The sequence below is a fragment of the Primulina eburnea genome, chromosome 14, assembly GCF_022965805.1.
Source record: "Primulina eburnea isolate SZY01 chromosome 14, ASM2296580v1, whole genome shotgun sequence".
In the NCBI taxonomy this organism is placed as follows: domain Eukaryota; kingdom Viridiplantae; phylum Streptophyta; class Magnoliopsida; order Lamiales; family Gesneriaceae; genus Primulina; species Primulina eburnea.
The window spans coordinates 30,994,486-31,011,254 of record NC_133114.1 but is presented as its reverse complement, the minus strand read 5'-3'; the positions used below and the strand labels follow the sequence as shown (position 1 = coordinate 31,011,254).

Here is a 16,769-nt window from a genome sequence, read left to right as displayed (position 1 = left end):
TTTCAACTTTTGGAACAATGTTTAAAGCAGGAGCAGATGGTGTGGTGACAGAAAAGGTAACTACTTTCATGACACCTTACTTTAAGGTTGTTGCTTTTGAGGTTCCACCGTTTCGTACGGTTAATTTGTCTTTAACCTCATACCATCTACCTATATATACTCGCTAATCTTCGATTAACAAATTAAAATAATCAAATTCTTGAATTTACTATATGTCCTTGTCATCTTTTGAGAACACAGAACGAAAAAGCAATTCGTTACGTCAACGTCTTTAAGCTCATAAAAAATATCTTATCTTCCCCGTTTGTAAAAACCATTTAGAATCTCTCTTTGTGCAGTTACAAGGAAAGTGGTCGCTCCAACAATGGAGTTCTGCAGCTCTACCACTGTAACAGCCCAGAAATTCTTTCAATGGAAACCCGCTGCAGCCATCTTTTTTCCTTGTACTCGTTCACTTCCCATTGCTCAATATCTTAAGCCCTTCAAGGGAATTCAGCAGTCCTCATTCACAACATCTCCCCGCCGTTTCGTTCATCCCAAGTACTTGCCCTGTGAAAAAGTAATTACCCGCTTCGTAGCATCAGCAGCCCCAGCTACTGTCCATAGCTCCGTTGGTGATAAGCTTCCCGCTGATATTCAAGTTATTGAGACACCGGAACCGAATTCCAGAGTCAGTGTTATTTCTTTTTTATTATTGATTTTTGAGTGGTTAAGTTCGTATCCCTTTTCAATTGACGGTCCTTTCCGATTTATTATTGTTGCCCGGCAATTGATCAGACATTTTTTCTTGGCATTTTGATACCAAGATCACATTGTTCTTTGAAATTGTCAAGTGTTGCATTTTTCAAGCTTTTTTTTTATGTTATTGCAGATTTCTTATTGTTTCCCCGTAATTTAATAGACATTTTTTCTAGGCATTTTAACTCCAAGATCACATTTTTCTTTGAAATCGAGTTTTACATTTTTCTATATCTGTTTTTCTGAGTTCACGAGGGTTCGCAGGTGCCCTACTTTGCTCTGAGTAGTCACATTTTAGTTCGTACGACTTATATGGATTTTTTTATGCAGGTAAGGTTGAGTGTGGAGGTTCCTGCTGCAGTATGCGATGATTGTTATAAAAGAGTTCTCAAAGAGTTAACGAAACGGTCCAAGGTACTTATTAGTTGTCAATGTTTAATTACTATTAATGTCTGGATTTCATTCTTTAGTTTCCACTTAAATATCAATTAGTGATTCCATCTGAGATGTATAATGGGGTGCGTGTTTGTTCTAACCTCTGCATCATCACTTTACAGGTCCCAGGGTTTCGCCCCGGGAAGAATGTTCCAGAGGATATCCTTATTGGTTATGTTGGAAAGGAAATTGTTAAAAAGGCTGTAGTTGAAACTATCTTAGAGAGAACACTTCCACATGCAATGTCTTCGGTGTGCCTTTTTTCTGTAATCTGGTGTTTATTCCACGTCTCCTCAACTGTTGATCGATTTTTTTGGGGATTTATTTATGTGGAACTGGGATATCCCGTGAATTTTTATGCCGGTCTCATATACGCTGTATTGCGTAGTTTTGTTAAGACTGCAGATAGAGCAGCCATGTTTCTTTGGTACAGGAAAAAAAATAAATAGATTAAATGCAGATTTATTTCTGACAGCAAAAGACCAGTGTTATCTTTGTGCTAAATTGAGGCATCTTCATTCATCTTGATTGTTTTTTGAGGAAACATTCATCTTGAATTTTGATAACATGGTAAAGATATCCTTGCTGAAGCTGATATTTTAATTGCTTAAATTGCAATTGATTCATGTTACTTCATAGGTGAGTGGGAGAGCTCTTGAAGATTCAATTCGCATTTCAACTAAATTTCCAGAAATGGAGAACACGTATTCTTCTCTGAAATTTCTGAGGTCTGTCCATCATTTATTATTATTATTATAATTATTTGAACAGACTGCTGCTGTATGTTTACCGCAAATTATACTTGTTGATGGATGTTTCATTAAGTATTTGTCTACAGAAAGTATATTAACCATTTTTAGAAGGGAACCATGTGGAAAAATTGCCGCAAGGTCCACCGGACAAATAAAAACAACCCTTTGACTTTCACTTGTGGACTGGTTATAGGGTGCTTCTGGGTTTTTTTTTTGGATCAGGATGCTTCTGGATTTCATTTCATGTTTATGATGCATGTGCCTATATGGAATCGATTCACGTGCTAATGCTAATTTTCATTCTTCAAAACATGGAGCATAGATATGATGTTATTGTCGAAGTGGCGCCTGAACTCAAATGGATTCCTGAAGATGGATACAAGAATCTAAAAATTGTTGTTGACATTGACAAGGAAATAGAGGCTGCAACTGCCGCTGAGCAAGAATTCAGTCGTCGTCTCAAGGCCCTCGGTGCACTAAAAATTGTGACTGGCAGAGGACTGGAGGTAAATGACACTTCATCATTTCCTGATATAGGAAGTCAGGGTTCTTGATGTACCTATGTGGAAATTCAAGACTTGAGTTACGAGATCTTAGGTCTTTTAGAAAAGCTTCTGACCTTGTGTTTTTCTTTTTTCTAATTTCCCTGTTGTCACTGAAGAGAAGAAGTAATTCTATGAACGGCTCTTTACTAGTGTCTATACAGTATATACTATGATTCTTATTTTATCATTTTCCAAAATTCTTTTGCTGATATTTAGGCAACTGAACTTTCAACGTGGCTTATCTTTGAAAGTTTGTATTATCATGATTGAGGTTTTTATTTTTTTGTTTCGCTTTTCTTTTGAGAACGTTTATATATGAATCACAAGGAACTTCGATGCAATTAGGCAATGGCTAAATTTTTTCTAGCAATTTCCAATAAATTTGCAAGCTAGTAGAAAAAATGAAGCGAGCCTAAAACCTTTGCAGCTAGGTGATGTTGCGATTCTTGATATATCAGCCACTACAATTGAGCAAGATGAGTCAACTCCTAAAACTATACCATCTGCAGAGAGTAAAGGTTTGCTTCAAATACTTGTGTGTGACTTCGTTTGTTCGTTCCGTGTTCTTACTCAAATCATGTGTACATCAATTATTAGCTGTGGGGTACTGTTTCTTTTATACCTTATGATTATTACAGTTTGTGTGTAACAGAAGCAGTGGAAGGATATGAACAGGAAAGAAAACTGATTGTTTATAGGCTTGGAGCTTTATATTGATAACATCAACCTGAAATGTGTCCTAAAAATTATGATTTGTGTCATGTAATTAATTTTAACCTTGTAGATCATGCATAAACAGAAAAGTAGAAACAAAGTTCTATATATGTAAGTTTTTGAGTTTATTGGTTTGCCAGATGTGTGTTTGAGAATGTTTGCTTGTGTTTCAGCATTTCAGTTTGATACGGAAGATGGAGATAGAGTCTTTCCAAATTTTTTGATCGCAATTACTGGGATGAAACGCGGTGAAACAAAGTCATTTCCATTTGTATTTCCTGATTCTTGGAAGCAGGAAGATCTTCGCGGAGTTTGTGCTCAATTCACGGTTTGTTCCTTTTTATTCTAATAGGGACCATTTTAAGATTTTTTATTGTGCTCTGAAGCAAGATTTGTATAATGCGCTGACATGTGTATGAAAGCATTATGAATCATTTTTATTCTTATCTATTTTGTAATGTATTTTGTAGCTTTTCACAAAAGAAAAGCTAATTGTTGTGATTATTTTTATTTTGGCAATGACTGCTCTGAGCCTGAGTATCTTCGCACATAGTCCAATTCTGTATACCAATTTAGAGATTCTGTTTCTTTGCATTGAATTTGGGAGCATCTTGGCATCTAATTCTTGATTTGAGTTACTTTCAATAATTGTTTCTGCATTGCTAAGTTAATATGTATATTTACTCTTGCTTCTGCTTAACATGCCCCCGATTTGTAGACATCTGTAATTCTATATCTAGTTGAGACTTTCGTGTTTGTTGTGGTAAATAAACTGTTCTTAATAAATTAGTATGACCTTGATGCCTCATTCTGTTTAAGGTAGAATGCAAGGAACTGTTTTATAGAGATTTACCTGAACTTAACGACTCTCTTGCTGAAAAGATTCTGAACGGATGCACAACCATTGAGGAGGCAAGTTGTTGTGCCTGATATTAGTATGATAAAAATGGATATTACTTGATTCGTTAATCTCCATCTTAACAGTCTTACTGGAGATTGTTCTGCAGGTGAAGAGAATTTTGTTGCAAAATTTTCTTGAATTGGAGCAAACAGCTAAGGAACAAGCAACTGATAATGCTATTCTGGACCAGTTACACAAAGTATTGCCCACTAACGTCTGAAAATTTTCTATGTTCGGAGTCGTTTTGATGTATTTATTTCCTTGTGCATTTGGATCGGCATCAAAACCCTCTTCGTTCTTGCACCCTGACTTGCAAGAAACCTTCTTTTGTATATCTCAACTTAATATTGATGTGTCCCTATTAAATTTTTTAGATGGTTGAAGTAGAAATTCCTCCATCATTGTTTGAAGAACAAGGAAGACAACTATATGGAGCTCAACTCTTACAAATTCAGGTGAAGGTTTGCCCTTCCTGAGTGTGATTTTTCTCTCCTCAGAGAATCGATACTCATGATCAGTTTCTTGGTTAGGCAAATAGAAAACTTGATGAAAAACAGTTGGCATCTCTATCAAGTCCAAAGGCAGTGAAGAATTTCCTTGAAAACAATAGAGAAAATATAACAAGTATTATAAAGCAGAATCTAGCAGTTGGCGACATATTCAAGCGTGAAAATCTGCAGGTAGATTTTTATAGCCTGTTTAAATCATAACATTATTTCGAAAACCCAATTTGCTCATGTGCTGTTCAAGGAAGGTCCTCTGCTCCTCCCAATTGCATTTTCCTACTTTTTTATGGTCAAGCATCAACTTAAGTTTTTCTGAAGCAAAACATTAGCTCTTTAAATACTAGTGTATTCAATGCTTAAGCTATATAATTTTGAATTTGATGCAGATATTAACCGACGATCTGGTGAAGGAAATTGAGAATTCGACTGCTGAATTCAAACAGCATAACCAAGAATATGATGAGGAGCGTGTTAAAGCGCAGGTGATAAAAGTTGAATCTTTATAACACGGAATCAACATTTTCTTTAGCGTGATCTTATGTTTATCTTGCTTAGGTACAAGAGGTTCTTGAGGGAGCCAAAGTGCTAGAATGGCTAAGAGAACGAGCCAAAATCCAGTACATAACCAAGTAACAACATTTTGCCATGCAGCACACTTATTAGCTGTTGGATCTGTGTTTGCTAAATCTGTCCGGAGAAATTATTCCCAAATTTGTGAACTTGACCATGTTTATCTACTGGAATCCCATGAAGAGTTAAACGCCACACACGACAAACGATAAACTAACAGCAATATTTGTATTTATCTTAAAGAGCTATGGTTTCACAATTCAAAACTGTAGTTTCCTACAAAGAAGATGCTGCTTATAATGTTCAGTTTTAACCATCCATCTTTATGTAAGATTTTATCATATTCTTCTACAAAAGAAATTCGCATTTTTTAATACAAAAAGAATTGCGTGCGGGAGATCAGGTCAAAGGAGACATAGCCTCCATAACTTCAATACTTCCCAGATAGCTATTCTTTGAATAGTTGACCAAGCATATAATACAGTCTTTCCTGATCCTCGAAGCTGAGGTTTCTTGTTATCTGCAAATGGAGTGATTTGAAATAATATGTTTTTGTGCCGTAGAATTAATTAGTGACAATGAATTTATTGAATCCCGTTAATTAGTTCGAATGATAATTACGGACCTGATCCAATACCATGTCTACTGAATTAACCTGACTGACAGTGAAGGATTGAAAATAAATGTAAGCAAATATAGCCATCACCATCTGCGTGACATGCAGAATGCTTGTTAGCATTTAGTACAGGACAAACAAATAGTTAGAAATTTTTGGCAGAAACAGCCACACGAATTCCATAACAAGGACTCGGGATGCTCGGTCAGCATACCTGGCAATCCATTCGATCAGTAAAACCACCATGCCCTGGAATACTGTCTCCAAAATCCTGGAAAAATCGGTATTTTGTTGTCAGGGAGAGTGATCGTTACTGATGCAATCCCTAGTTCAGATATTGAAATAATACCCACCTTGATCTTGAACGCTCTCTTCAAACCACTAGCAAAAAATCCTCCAAAGGGTGCTATAATTGATGCAAACAAACCTAAGCACAAAGCATGCCACTGCACTGGCATGACCCGTATTCCATTCCATGGGAACTGCAGATTCATTATAACCAAAACACAAAATCCATTTTAAGAATGCTTACCATGATTTCAAAACATGATAGTGTTCACATGCGTGCCAAATTTTGTTTTCACCGCATTTCATGTATAATTTCTGTATTGCTAAATAAGTTAAAGATTTTGACCGTTACAATGTGGCTTCAAAAGTTCTGTTATCTCACCCATTGAGGTAACCAAAGAGGAAACGAATAATATTCTGACTTGAAAAGCTGCCCGGGATCACAATCAAGCCAACCAGTCGATAGATCCTGCAGTTATTATCGAGAAACAGAATTTCATATTATGTTTTGGTTTGTTATAATCTTTCCCGTAACAGAGGTTACCTTTCTTGGACATGTCATCCACGGAAAACGTCCCAAAATATTTGCAAGCTGTGAGGAACACGTTAAATTTCTAAAACATACACACTTTTTACACATATTTAACAGTATGCATGCTATCAGAAATTTATACAAGATGTAACCAGAAAGTTCGATCTGACAAGTCAAATTGGATTAAAGTGTTTACAAGAAATGCAGAAATTATGGTAGCGATAGATGCTCCAATAAATCCCTCCCATGTCTTCTTCGGGGATAGTTTGATTAATGGTGTTCTACCAAAGAAGAAGCCAAAGAAATATGCAGCTACATCATTGATTGCTATGAGGGATGCCGGAAGAATAAACCTGTGTGATTTCATAAGAATAGCAAAAAAAAAATGAATTAAGGAGATAATATGGCATGCAATTCTGTTGTCAAAAGGATCGGGGAACCTCTAATGGTTGAAGTTCAACAGAAAACCCTGTCAATTGTAGCACAAAAACCAACTTGATATTTACTTACCAGAATATTCCTTCAAAAATATTTGCGACAGTGAATGAGGACTGAGTAAAGACCACTATAAGAATCATGTGTGTCCATGCATACTGACCAAACTGATACTTGTACATCTTCTTTTTCAGAGCAAGAATGAACCACATCATTCCTGTAACTGATTTGGGTGAATGTCCAATTCTCATAGATAATAGAATTTGAGTAAGGAGACATAACAACATAAACCAGTTGATTCTGATTCTTAAAAACGAATGCTCCATAGTGGAACACGAAGCTAGTGAATGCAACTGATCTTATTGAAAAGCTCCAAATTATACGGACCTGCAATGTAAAGAAAATAACAAATGACCATCTGATACTTGACTAGGCCATTCAAAGTCTGTGGAAGAATTTATCTGGAGTTACAGTATTAACAAGTTGTTGACAGAGAATTCGTCCATAAACATAAAGCATTGCCGTAAAGAAAAAATACCTGCACAGTATAGATCATTTACATCTGAGAAAACAGAAAATGTTTATCGTGAAAATGCTGTGCGCGTTGTGTGGGGCCTTCTTACCAATTGACGAGCCAAAATCATGGAAGCCGCTTATCTTCATGAACTCTTCTACGTAAATGAAAAAGTTCCGCTGCCATGAATATTTGGACAATAACTACCATTGCACAAATGTACAGATGGCCCAGATAAAATGAGCATGACTCCTCCAAGCATCCATAAAGATGAATAAGTTCGAATCCACATGGCTCTATACTTGGTTTGATCATCAAGCAAGTGGCTTCCATTTAATTTGCTTATGTCGGAAAAAGTCTGTCCATAAGAGAATTACATTTTCTTAGGTGTAAAACCACTTTAAGTTCGAAGGCCTTCGTCCAGCTCTGCCAACTTTCTTGCATCACATGCATGGTTATTATCTCATGAAAATATGCTAGTGATCATAATAAAGCAATCTGTCATTAAGATCTCATCATTCCATTAAACTTGCATGCGATGACTATAAATGATATATGCACGAAATTGTAATCATCAGTGAGTTAATAATATCGTATGAAGAAGTATTTCCCTTGCTTGTCACCTCTTGTGATTGTGAACGTCTACGTTGACGAACTCTGTTGGTCAGCGTTGATGGTAAGGTATGGCCATCTTCCTTCTGCATCTTTTATAATTTAAGAAAAGGGAGAAAACGGAACATCAAGAATTGGAATCAAAGATTATAACTTGTGCAGTAAAAATAAATTCTAGCTTCAATCTGATTATGCTGATGGTGATGATGCTGATGGTGATGAACTAATGATGATGATGATGATGAACAAGAAACAGTAATTCAAACCAGCTCAGAAGCCCTGTAATACAAAATCACATGGTGCATAAATGTCGGTTTTGTAAAATAATGAGTCATGGAATCTAACCTCAGCTTTGACTGGAATTTTATTCGACAACCTGAACTCCCCTGCCAGTGAGTTAAACGTTACTCTATTCTGTGACGTCAAAATTAATTTCATCAGGAATTGGAGCTTTTGGTATTCTCCATAATCTGATCCATCTTTATTGAGACTGATATATCAAATATATATATGCCAATAACCCCCCAAAAAGCAGCAATTAGAGTATAATTAAGGAGACAGGAATGACAAATGAGTTGTGATCAACGAGAAACATGTGAAGAATTTTGTTAATTTACGATCACTCACACATCGATTTGTGATCTAAGTTCCACCAACCAACAAAAATCACATTCAGGAAACAATTTTTTATTCTGGATATGAAGAAAAATATACCTCTCGATCGCAGATGAATGTTTGCAGTTTGCACCACAGTGAATCTCATACGAGAACCACAGAAAACTGAGATAAAAAAAAAAGAGTAATGCACAAAAATAGATGCAATTTGAGGTCGATATTTTGTGATCATCGATCGATATGTTTCAGAACTCGAAATCGAGATATGAGTTTGATTTCCAGATCAAGAAGTGGGCGGAAAAAGCGGAAATGCTTCAGGATGATAATAATGTGACACGTGGATTCTTTTTCCTTTTTCTATTTTTAAAAATCCAATAATATGATTTGCATGGTTTTATTGTGCACTTAAAATTCATATTAATGAAGCGATAAAAAATTATTTGAAATTCGTGAATTTGAAATTAATCGATACAAACACAACCTAAAACGCATCAAATATTGTGTTGTGGATCATGTTCAAAATATTTTTCAAATCATATCTCTTGCTTTTTTCTTTTCAAATTTACAATATTATAAAGTATTTCGAATATATTCAGTATTGGTGACTTTCGACTTTCATTCAAATCTCAAATCAAATCATTTTTCTAGTTAATTAAAAATCATCTAAAAAAATTATTTTTTATTATACTTGTTTTACTTTTAAAATGAGTAAATCTTCTGTGAGACGGTTGACAGATCTTTATTCATAATACGGGTCTATCATGCTTATATTTATCATAAAAAATTATACTTTTGACATAAAAAACAATATTTTTTTTATAATGAATATTAATGAATAATATATATATATATAGACATATTAATGAATAATATCTAAAAATACGTACAGTGTATGTGCTTGTCTGTATGATATATAATTGATAACATAAGAAAGTCGGGGAACAAAATAATGTTGGAAAGTGAAGCTTCGAGACGATAAGTTTGTCGACAAAAAACAACACTATTAAGTAATCATTTTCAAAAACATCTTTTAATTATTGTCTGATTTTTTTTTTGTTGATTTTTGAATTGACAGCACAGTCCAGAATTATTTAAAGATGGGTTAATGTAAAAGCTACATATGTAGTTGACTTTTCAAATGAAATATCTAATTTTTTATATAATAAAATAAAAATAATGAAATAACTAATTAAAGTCCGATACATTGAAGTATACGTTTGACATGAATATAGTGAAGTGAAGTTGGGTGAGAGTTCAATATATTATGAATGATATATCATTTTATCAATCAATCATTATATCATTATATATATATAATAATTTTTTAATACTCATATTACACGTTTATGTCATTACATCATTTTATACGATGTACCAAATATTACCTAAATGTTTCGATTTTTATTATATATTTTGCATCTGCGAAAAATAAAACGGAGAGAAAAAAGAGTAAATGTAGAGTAGGAAATCAAAGAACTTTTTTCCATATATATGTCGGTATATTAGTATGATTATGTTGTATGAACAAGTAACAGTGGTCTTTACTTTTTCAAGACTGCCCACCTATTCTTTTTCTCTGGTCAAAAATTTACGTGAGACGATCTCATATGTCGTATTTTGTGATATGGATCTCTTATTTGGGTCATTCATAAAAAATATTATTTTTTATGGTAAGAGTATTACTTTTGTTGTGGATATCAGTGAGGTTGACCCGTCTCACAGATAAATATTCGTGAGACCGTCTCACAAAAGATTTACTCTTTTCTCGGTATAATACAGGACTAATTGCACGTCAAACTCTAAAAGAATTAAATTTCCTTAAAAATTATTAATACATTAATGCATCCTTCATTTTTTTAAAAATAAAAAACATTACAAGATTCATGATATAGTAAAATACTGAAAAAGGGTTTTCTTTTTCTTGTTCTTTTAAACAATAACCCTCTACAAAATATATTTTAAAAAATGACTAATTCGATCCCTTGCTAATTAAAATTAATATGGCCGGAAGGTCTCAAATTGAAATGCCTCCCATTAAAATTTTGATGTTTCATTAAATGATTTGGTGGAAGTATTTGAAATCAATTAATCTTAATGTATATTAATTATAATGAATTTCAAATTTCTAGAATATTGAAGTCATTTGAAATTCATTGTGATAATATGTATAATATATAGTATAAATAACTAGAAGATGAACTTGAGTTTTCTCTGACTAATTTATTTAACAATGAAAATTCCAAGCACAAATAGTAATGGCTCGAGACTATAGTTTTTGTTTTAACAAGTCATTAGTAACATGCAAATTAAAAGAGAACGAAAAGGGTCGATAAAGGGTTACAAACTAGCTAAACAAAAAACAAATTCCCACATAATACACCAATCTTTAATTTTTTTTTTAGTCTAGCTAAGCTAAAGAAAGAGATGCCACTATATGAAAGAACTGAAGCTGGTCAAGCAGCTCATTTGCATGGCTCGTGGCTCGGCTCGCAACTCGAGAGAAGAGCTCATCGCTTAGCAGATCTCCAATGTGGGCATCAACAAGGACGCCGCTGACGCTACGGCAGCTGTTGGCTAGAGCTCGGCCAATCTCCGCCGCATCGTTAGGGTGGTTCACCACCAGTGGGCTTCCACCTTTAAATACTTCGAGCTTGTTAATGTTGAAAGAGCCATCTGCTTCCACCACCTCCTTGAAATCCTCTAGACTTGGCGCGTACACAGGGATATTGAAGTTGTCACGTTTTTCACTACTAATTAGACCCTGTAATTACCCAAAGATCGACATGTATCATTTAGTTTGAATATGCGTCTATTTTTCAAAAAATATACTTTCTTGTAACATGTGAAATTCGAATTTTTGGTAAAATTTGAGACGTGTGACGTTATCATGTATATAGTAGTGTAACATTATTTGAAATGATAAGGTATGAAGCAATATGAAGATTATGCATGTTGGAGAAGTGACAATAATAGCACAGTGACAATGGGGGACATGATTCATGACATTTGCTATGATTTCACAGAGTAATTTCTCTCCAAGTTTAATTTTAAACATCGTGACAGAAATAATTAAAATACAAATGAAATGGAGATAACCCTAAATTAATTAATATCAGATACCTCTTGAACAAGATCGTCCCAAGCATCCTGAAAATGGGAGCCGAAGAGAAGGCCGGCGCCGCCCTGGTCCGTAGGATCGGGACAAGTCCGACCCAAACAAACCAAGAACATAGCTCCTCCCCTCTTCATCTCTTTGGATCTTGAGCTCAAGAAGGCTGCTAAATCAGATTGGAATTGTTTCTTGAATGCAAGCGCGGTGCTCTCATTTGCACCGTGGATGAATATCCTACCTTTGTTGTACGCCGTTGATCTCTTGTCCAAAACCACATCAGGTACCTGCAGTATGCATGTTGCGTATGCATCACATTGCAGAGAAAAATATAAAGCAGGAACATTTCTGATATCCGTATTTTATGTAAATTAAATTGCCAGTTTGAATTTTTAATCAAAGTATATATATTATATATATATATATATATATATATATATATATATATATATATATATATATATATATATATATATATATATATATATATATTATATATTCCTTATGTTTCATGCAAATATAATTTAACTATTAACATAGGTAATTGCGACGACTTTTGCTTAATATTCCGGCAGTATAACTTGTAAAGGACGTAAAAAATATTATGTAATAATTAACCATGATTTTTGAAACTTAGAAAAGCCATGCATCATGCATGCAATTTAAATTTAGAATAACTAATTAGTTCATATCATTATAATCAATATTTAAGTAAACCCCACAAAAAGAAATTTATAAATTTGTAATTTTATAAATTAAAAAGTCTTTTATTTTAACATTGGCCATTGTCCATCCAACTTTTGACATTTATCAAAAGGTTAGGAACTTAATGGTGCATCTTTAGACAAATAGAAGAGATCAAATTTATTAATGGATTCAGAAACATATGATGAGAATGGATTTAAATAGAATTAGTTCCTAAATATCATGTATTTTAAAAGAATTATGAAAAGGAAATACTTAAAAACTTTTCTAATAGAGAGAAAAAAACAAACATTTTTTAGAACTTTAATCTAAAAATGTTATCTCAATTGTTAAGTATATGTTTCCACAATATTATGACATACCTGAGATAGCCAGTGCAGAGAGAAAGCTGAATAAATAACATCAACAAATTTCGAGGGGAAGAGCCGCCGGTAAAACGAACCCGGCACTCCGGCAGCAAAGTAGGAGCGGCAGCTGTCGGAGGCGAGGCACTCCTCCATGCTGACCCCACCATAGGGAGGGAGGAGTTGGAAGAGCGTGTTGAAGTCATTGGAAGGGAGATCGGAGAAAAACGCCGAGAATTCCGGCAGCCCATCACCTACCTCCTCATACCGTTTACTCATATGTTTGACGATGGCATCCACCATGTATATCGTGTTGCTTCCACAAGAACACCCCAGGTCCGCCACCACAAAGGGGTAATCCGGCGAGCTCAGCCGCACGCCGTCCAGTGTCTCTCTCAGAAGGTGGAGCATGGATCGAGCATGTTGCCCCTGTGACACAACACAAAATTATATTATTCCACGAAATTTAGAAAACCTTCATATCACAATATATACGTAATACATACATATATATATATACATATATATATATATATATATATATATCACAGAATTAAACCAAACCTGAGCTTGAGAATTATTTACATAGCTAGCTTCGCCTTTGCCTCCTTTCATGCTCAACATTTTCTCAAGCTTCATATTAGAAACGACGACGTTATCTATCTTGGAAGTCATACTCAATTATATGATTACGTACGTACAAATCTATATAATATGTTTTTGTGTGTGTGTATCTATATATATGTACTGACGATTTGACTGTGAAATCTAGTGAGTAATAAAAATGGCTCTGCATAGAGTGTTTTATATATAGGAAAGGAGGTCATCATGGCACTTACCTTGTATATTATATTCTTTATAACATAATTTATGTAATTTTCACAATTATTACCTACTAAATAATCAAAAGATCTTATTTTATCTTTACACACACATATATATAGTTTAAATATATTATACACTTACCGTATATATTATGTGATTGTCGATAATATATCATTCATATATTATATGTGATGAAACATAGAAAAATTGTACATTCAATTCATATCCAATAAATAAGTATAACTTTATCTGTGCTCAGATAAGTACAATGAGTATGCATTGTCTGATTAAATTTATTAATCCGTAGTTGATAAAATAATAAAGTGGATGGTATAAAAAAAAAGTGAAAAGGAGTGGATATGGGCTTCACATGCAATTCAAGAAAGCAGGCCCAAGATTGACGCCGGATTTTCTTGTTTGAATATCTACGTCGTTTAAAATTGAATTCATAATTTATTTTCTTTCTTTGTTTTCAATTACGTGAACAATGATCTGTCAAAAAAATTTCGTGAACAATGTTTACAGTAATCCAACTTAACATATAATAATTAAACTGTGCACTTCGTTGATCTGTGGAAAGACAAATGAATCGATAATATGTTTTAGTCAATTATCTAACTAGATTCAGATATTGTTAAGATTGGAACTTGGACCTAACTCAACCCCAAAAGCTAGCTCAATGGGGGAGGATTGTCCAAGCCAATATATGTCACTCAAAGGTTATTTATACAACCGATGTGGGACAATCAACACACCCCTCTCACGCCCAGGAATGAACATCTGGAGCGTGGAGTTTACAAATAACCCAATTATGGGCAGAACGGGTGGCCTAATTATAGGCAGTCCAACACATAACGGTGAAACCCGGGCTCTGATACCATGTTAAGATTGGAACTTGGACCTAACTCAACTCCAAAAGCTAGCTCAAGGGGGGAGGATTGTCCAAGCCAATATATGCCACTCAAAGGTTATTTATGCAACCGATGTGGGACAGTGTGATCACATGTTTTGATCAATTTAAATTTCGAGATGTCGTCTTTCGAAATTCGTCAAATCGGTTCTTAATTATGTATCACGGATTGTTTATTGTTCAAAAGAGTAACAATTAATCAAAAATCTGTATTTTTAACTAAATATATGACGCAATATTATATTTCATAATCGTCAAATTACTATAACTATCAAAATATGTATGTATATAAAAACAGTGGATTTATCACTAATTTATCAGAGAAAACGGACAAATAAATATGATGGGTTTCTGTTTTACGGAATCATTGTGGGGGCTTTTAAGGACAAATGAAAGAAAATATGTGGGCCCGAACTTTATGTGGATTCGGGCCTTACCAAACAAATTAACTACCAACGGTAAACCAATTTTGCGTGTTTATGGCATGATTAAGAGATTAATTTTATGAGAGACAACTTTAATCCAACCGTCTGAATCTTGGTCTTATTTATATATAAAAATTCTATCTTAATAGTAGAAAGGCTAAAAATCAACCAATAGCTTATACTTCATATATACTAGTAAAAGATGCACATACATTGCATGTGCTGTTATTATTTTTAATTTGATCAAATAATTAAATAATAACACGAAATTATTTTCGATTTAGAAAAGTTGTTCGATTTAAAAGAGAAGTTTTATTTTGATTTTTTTCTATTTAAAATATGGAGTGACTTGAAAAGGTTTTTAGTATGGTAAGAAAGATAATTATGGAATTAAATATTTTGGTGTTCTCAAAGGTAATTATTCTAAGGTCCTCACAATTTTAGTCATTTTGCATATTAGTACTTACATGATACTCTTACACGTTGATTTAATGTCTATATTACATCATCAACACAATAAGATAACATATTAAAAATATATATATCAGAATTACAAATACACAAACTTAAAAGACCAGATTCGCTATTTTCCCAAATTATTTAAAATGTGATGATACAAAGATAAGAAATTTAGTACTAGTGCATTTTTTGATCTCATCTTGTGAACGAAAAAATAAACTCCGATTATTACAATTTTCAAAAGGTTTAAGGTGGAATAACACATAGATATTAGATTAGGTCTCTTATGAGACGGTCTCACTAGTCTTTATCTGTGAGACGAGTCAATCCTACCGATATTCACAATAAAAAATAATACTCTTAGCATAAAAAGTAATATTTTTTCATTAATGACTCAAATAAGATATCCGTCTCACAAAATACGACCCATGAAACCGTCTCGCACATGTTTTTACCTAGATCCTAACTATGATTTTTGGTTAAATTAGTTTTAAGTGTAACCAACTGCTTTAATCTTTTTTGCATAATCGCACAATTAGTGGGATATGAGTATCCTTTGGTACCACCATTAAAGAAAGATAAGTAGGATATTAATTAATAATATGTTCTTCTAAAGAGTAATCAATCCCAGAAATCAAGGTTTGGTCTTCAACTGACTCATGCGAAACCAACAGAAACGATAATTTAATTCTTAATTTTCAAACGGACATATTTAGAATTCAGCAGACAATTCCGAGACAAGAACTCACAAATTTGACGAAATTAATATTATTGTCCCTGTGATATTTGTACACTGTCGGGGTGAAAGATGGATGGATAAGGACCAGTGATACATCTTTGTAAAATATATATTTTTTTAAAAAAAAAAGAATACTAATTTATCTTTTTATTATTATTTATTTCTACTTCTTATTTTTCCCTTTTTTTTTTAACATATGCACGACTTTACCCTAAATATATAAATCCACCTTAAGTAAAAGTTCCTAAAAAAATAATTTTTTATGCATTAATATAAATATTTAGAGCGGTGAATTCGAAAATATTAGGTATTATTTGATTTGTGAAATAGATGATGGAGTATATGATATGTTGACGATAAATTTATATATGTCAATAATATATTGATTTATAAAATTGTTTTTGGTAACTTGAACCAAAAATTTAGTAAAGCAGATATATATAATTAATTAAAATGCCAAAAGTAATTTTTTTTTTTGGA

General features: G+C 33.5%; 2 protein-coding genes and 1 pseudogene across 2 annotated transcripts; 1 reads left to right on the top strand and 2 right to left on the bottom strand.

Annotated features, from left to right (window-relative positions):
• Positions 1-278: 278 nt before the first annotated feature.
• LOC140811783 (trigger factor-like protein TIG, Chloroplastic) lies at positions 279-5,356 on the top strand. The gene is made up of 13 exons (XM_073169853.1): positions 279-670; positions 1,069-1,152; positions 1,296-1,424; positions 1,813-1,901; positions 2,248-2,431; positions 2,898-2,988; positions 3,358-3,512; positions 4,004-4,096; positions 4,192-4,284; positions 4,460-4,540; positions 4,616-4,765; positions 4,978-5,073; positions 5,147-5,356. Exons 1-13 carry the CDS (start codon positions 365-367, stop codon positions 5,222-5,224), a joined length of 1,629 nt encoding a protein of 542 aa, XP_073025954.1. The 5' UTR covers positions 279-364; the 3' UTR covers positions 5,225-5,356.
• A 116-nt stretch (positions 5,357-5,472) lies between these two features.
• Positions 5,473-9,037, bottom strand: LOC140811784 (phosphatidate cytidylyltransferase 1-like; annotated as a pseudogene).
• A 2,009-nt stretch (positions 9,038-11,046) lies between these two features.
• On the bottom strand, positions 11,047-13,685 carry LOC140812529 (indole-3-acetate O-methyltransferase 1-like). Its single transcript, XM_073170818.1, has 4 exons — positions 13,496-13,685; positions 12,950-13,360; positions 11,894-12,169; positions 11,047-11,534 (listed from the first exon to the last, which is right to left on the bottom strand). The coding sequence occupies exons 1-4, from the start codon at positions 13,604-13,606 to the stop codon at positions 11,181-11,183; spliced, it is 1,152 nt and encodes a 383-aa protein (XP_073026919.1). The 5' UTR covers positions 13,607-13,685; the 3' UTR covers positions 11,047-11,180.
• Between the last annotated feature and the right edge of the window lie 3,084 nt (positions 13,686-16,769).